The sequence below is a fragment of the Gadus macrocephalus genome, chromosome 14 (genome assembly GCF_031168955.1).
Source record: "Gadus macrocephalus chromosome 14, ASM3116895v1".
Lineage (NCBI taxonomy): Eukaryota > Metazoa > Chordata > Actinopteri > Gadiformes > Gadidae > Gadus > Gadus macrocephalus.
The window spans coordinates 1,969,792-1,974,835 of NC_082395.1; the positions used below are offsets into that span (position 1 = coordinate 1,969,792).

The window sequence follows — 5,044 nt, forward strand, 5'->3', positions numbered from 1 at the left end:
AAATGCAGAGGAACGTTATGGTTCTTCTACTACTGAAATGCTCTTTCACTGAACTGGTTTGTGTCACTGGGCAAGCATGCAAATAAAAAGAATATGCAAGGGCGTGTAAACGTGCTACAAATAAAACAGGCATGAATGTATAGACACACCCGCATGCATCCTTGGAGGAGTCTTTTCTCTCACACATGCACATGCATAAATGCATGCAAACTATGCACACATGTGCTGGCCAATTAATATGCAAAGCAGGCTTTTCTATTTTCTCTAATAAGCAGAATTAAAAATTATCCCTCAGGTTATCCTTCTAAAAGCGTAAAATAAGACTTAATTTATGTTATTGCTACTACGCAAATGTTTAATATAAATTTTTTATATAACAATGAAATCTTTCTTAAACAATCAGATGGATTAACAGCGGATGTGCAAGCCATGATTCGACAGCTTGCATCTTTTGTTTTTAAGTGCCTTGCTTTTAATTTAATAAATATGAATAGCCTATATTTGTTGATTTGTGTCTTTCTTACAAAAGCCACATGACTTCCAGGCCATGATATGCATAGCAGAAAGGCTTAGAAAAAGCATTTAACTAAAATGTAAGATAAGCATAATCAAATCATTTAAATACAAAAACAAATCTTTGGCAATTACTTCCGTCTTATAAAAAAACAAGCAAACCTCAAACTAAAATACCATCACTTGAACTTCATATTAGTAATACCTGCATAAAATATATTTTGCACTGAAATGTATTCCCTTCGAGTGATATTTTAGATAATTTACTTTCCTTGATGACATGTCATCCTATATCAGCAGCCTAATCTGATTACCAAACCAGAATCTAAATTAATCCTTCCCAGAAAACCTCTTTAGAATAGAAAAATAGCACCAATAATATTGGCATTTTGAAAACAGAACTCTAGTACTGGCTGTGTTTGACACGGTGCTGGTCCAATCAGACGTCAGTGTTCTGCCGTTCAATCAGGATCTGGCCCTGGGTGGGAAATCCCGCCCCTGCTCTGTTCCTATTGGACAGAGCGCCCTCCTCCAACTGTCAGTTAGATAAGAAAGAGGGAGAAGGAACACAAACAGACAAAGTGCAAAAGACAGAGTCACTCTCTCTGCAAGGGAGACACGCACATGATAAGGTGTGTAGGTGTGTGTTTGTGAGAGTGTGTGTATGTGCGAGTGTTAATGTGTGTCACTAAGCAAGTAATGAAACGTGTAATATTGACACAGACAAAACCGTCTCCAAAGATGCAGACATGAACCCCACACACACACACACACACACACACACACACACACACACACACACACACACACACACACACACACACACACACACACACACACACACACACACACACACACACACACACACACACACACACACACACACACACACACACACACCTGTTCCTTGATGTAGTGGTTGCCGCAGGGAGCCAGCCCTCTGAGAGTCAGCCCCACGCTGAAGCACCAGACCGACAGCCCCACCTCCACCATGGCCAGCAGCACCGAGCTGATCCACAGCGCCAGGGCGGTGTCCTGGAGACACAGGCCAGCACGCACACCACAACAACACAACACCAACATAAACAACACGACGACGACGACGACGACGACGACGACGACGACGACGACGACGACGACGACGACGACGACGACGACGACGAGAAGTGATAGGAGCAAAGTCAGGCAGTCTGGTCTTCAGCCCTCCGATAGCTAACACTAAAGGGGCCGTAAGGTTTGAGAGCGGTCATGTGTCAGCCATTGAAGGGTGTTGCATATCCTACAACCGTGATTGACAGGCAGGATGGCTTCCCCGAACCAATCAGGGTAGAGCTGCCATGATTGGTCAGCAATAAGCATTAGCCGGGAGCATCCAAAAAGGTCTTTAACAGAGGCAGGTGCAGTCAACTCTAAACAGAGCATTTTCCTGACGAATAATACAGCAATACTAACAAATTACACTCAAATAACAGCTCTTTAATCGTACTTACTCCACCATTAAGTAGAGATGAGCCCGCCATCCATTTACTCCCAATGGGATAGAAATATACACTTTTTAGAGTGCATTGTGTCCGAAATCTACTATAACCCCGTAACACACACACACACACACACACACACACACACACACACACACACACACACACACACACACACACACACACACACACACACACACACACACACACACACACACACACACACACACACACACACGATCCTAAATCCAGCGCTCTACTCACGTAGATCTTGGTGTTGTCGAAGGGGCACTGCGAGCCGACGGCCGAGCGGGCGTTGGCGGGGACCTCCGTCTCGTTGCACCCCCTCATCAGCAGCTGGCCGTTGTGGGCGATGGTGAGGCCGACGGCCACCAGGAGGCCCACGCTGCAGGCGGCTGACATCAGAGCGTTGAAGAACGAGCAAACCAGGAGCCCCACTTGCTGGAGACACGACATGGAGAGAAGAAATGGAGTTCACAGGGGGGGGGGGGGGGGGGTTGGGTTCCAAAATCATGGGTTTAAATCAACTTCAATATTAAGAAGAAGTCAATCGCTCTGCAATACCGAATGATGAAGATAAAAATATATTTTGTTTATTCAAACTATTGGATGATCTTACCAGTTTCAACATTGGGAGGTTTCTTGACACCAGGATGGCGATCACACCGGTTAAAATGCTCTGCAAGAATCAGAAGAAAGAGTTTGAGAGAGTAACACTTTCACAGTAACGTTTCATTATGAGCCCAAAAAGGCTCAAATATTTACAAGAGGAACAATTTACAAGAGGCAGAACTGTTATATTATATTTTAGGATATTTGTAATGTAGGTAGTCTATGTTTGATTTAGGATCTGCATTATATATAAATAGTATTAAATAGAATATGAATCAGAAACGGTAATTTTCATTAGTCATCCTGTTTAGACCTCCCTTTACCACCATTATTTTGGTTCCTGAAATGGTTCCTAAAATACATCAGCAGAATGGTTTAAATATCTTAGGAAAGAGCAGATACAAATACAACGCATTATTGACAGCGTGAAGACGAAGACAGTAAGTGTGTTGTTCGTGCAGTATGATTTGTAAATTGGGTTTCCAAGAACATCATTTTACTTTATCTTGATCTAAAAAGATATCTGGTATGGTCTCTAAAAATCTGCGGTTAATTCGTTTTTAACAAATCAACTTCTGCCACTCCACTGCAAGAGAGGGTGGGTGGGCCTAAAGACTGCATCCCTAGATTATTCTTTTCTCTCACACATGCGCACGCATAATGCGGCCCCCCATGGCAAAACTATGCCCACATGTGCTGGCATATTAATATGCAAAGCAGCCTTTTATATTTTCTCTTCTCCAGTGTTTCTCTAATAAGCAGAATTCTAAATGATCCCTCAGATAATCATTCCAAAAAACGTTGTAAAATAACACTTGTGCTGTTGCTACTAAGGAAATGTTTAACATAAATTTCAAACAATAAGAAAATCGTTCTCAAACAATCAGTTAAATGAACAGCAGATAAGCCATGATTCGACACCTTGCATCTTATGTTTTTAAGTGGCATGCTTTTAGTATAATTAACGTCAACGGTGGTACCAGCAGCCCGGAGGTGACGGAGATGATGTTGGCCATGGTGTACTCCGTGGTGATGTGCTCGCTCGGCTGGGAGATGTGCCGCAGTACGTTGCCATGGACGATGGCCCCCAGGATGAAGTTGATGTGGCCGACCAGGATGAGGGTCAGCCCCTTCTTCATCAGCCTCCTCGCCCCCTTGTCCTTATCTGAGGACGAGTCAGATGAGGAGGGAGATTGGGTGGATTCGAATTAATCATGTGTGCCCACAGATTGCAGACAAATAATGAAAAATGGATTTGAGATTGAAACAAAAGGTTTTGCCTATTGGTCAAAATCGTAGTATTTCAAAATCGGTTTACTAGTTGTTTCCATGCATAGGCCCACACTGCATGCACTTTAAATGAATTCAACATAACGATCTAAAATAACGGCATCGTTCTCATTTAAACCACGCATGAACAGGAGTTAGAGGCCTAAGCACTGCACGATTTATTTTTAAGAATGTTTAACAAATGCACTTTGCATTCTAAAGATTGACATCCACAACCCTGCAAAAACATGCATGCAAGTGGGAACTGGAGGAGGCCCGAAAAGTCACTCATAATTCCTAGCATTTAATTACCATGGACAGAAACTGTTTGATTCATGCAAGTGACAATCTGAAGCTCCGGGTGCATCAGCGCCACCGTGCCAATCAGAGCGGAAAGGAACCAAGAGGCTCCTCCGTGTGGTCTTTAGCCCGGAGCGGGTGAAGGGGTATTTCACCACCAAGATTAACAAGGATTAATGCAATCTAAATACTCACCAAAAGTACACATTTTTGACGAACGAGGATTGCTTTCCAGTGATTCGCTTCACAAAAGTAGGTCAGCTCTCCGGAACATACAAATAGCGTGAAGCGAAAGTCTGAGCAGAAGGTTCCTCCTCCCGTCCCTTCCTGGTCCGCTGTGACGTCAGAGCTCACCTGTGCAGGTGGGCAGGACTTTCACGGCCAGACCAACCAGATTATACCCATTTCATACTGTTGTGGTTATAACCGAGTGCTGATTTACACTGTGATTCCTGGAGAACAAACTTTCGTTTTATTTGAAAGTTACTATTCATAGTTATCCTCTATTTATCTTTCTCCCAGTCTCTGAAAACATGCACGTATTACCACAGCCAAACCGTTACACATCATGGGCATTCAAAATGGGTAACACACACACACACACACACACACACACACACACACACACACACACACACACACACACACACACACACACACACACACACACACACACACACACACACACACACAGTGTTTATTAACACAACCTTTGGAGTTCGCTTAAAATAGTTAGTCAATTTATTTGCCAATTTGGCACAATAAGTGACTTGGTTCAATTTTGAGGATGGACTTTTTCAGGTTATTTCGTACTGTACTCATAATAAAAACAGCAAGCATTAACAAAAAAG

At 43.0% G+C, this 5,044-nt stretch overlaps 1 protein-coding gene across 1 annotated transcript; it reads right to left on the reverse strand.

Moving 5' to 3' along the window:
• On the reverse strand, window positions 1–4,569 carry LOC132471922 (keratinocyte-associated protein 3). The gene is made up of 6 exons (XM_060071303.1): window positions 4,389–4,569; window positions 3,605–3,789; window positions 2,632–2,691; window positions 2,256–2,453; window positions 1,414–1,548; window positions 1–1,048 (listed from the first exon to the last, which is right to left on the reverse strand). The coding sequence occupies exons 1-6, from the start codon at window positions 4,399–4,401 to the stop codon at window positions 953–955; spliced, it is 687 nt and encodes a 228-aa protein (XP_059927286.1). The 5' UTR covers window positions 4,402–4,569; the 3' UTR covers window positions 1–952.
• Window positions 4,570–5,044: the final 475 nt, after the last annotated feature.

What these genes read in the sequence shown, in the direction of transcription:
- LOC132471922 (XM_060071303.1), bottom strand. An exon ending in ACCTCCCAATGTTGAAACTG is followed by an intron (nt 2,454 to 2,631) that starts GTAAGATCATCC and finishes TCGTGTCTCCAG; the next exon opens with CAAGTGGGGCTCCTGGTTTG. An exon ending in ACCACTACATCAAGGAACAG is followed by an intron (nt 1,049 to 1,413) that starts GTGTGTGTGTGT and finishes TCTAACTGACAG; the next exon opens with TTGGAGGAGGGCGCTCTGTC.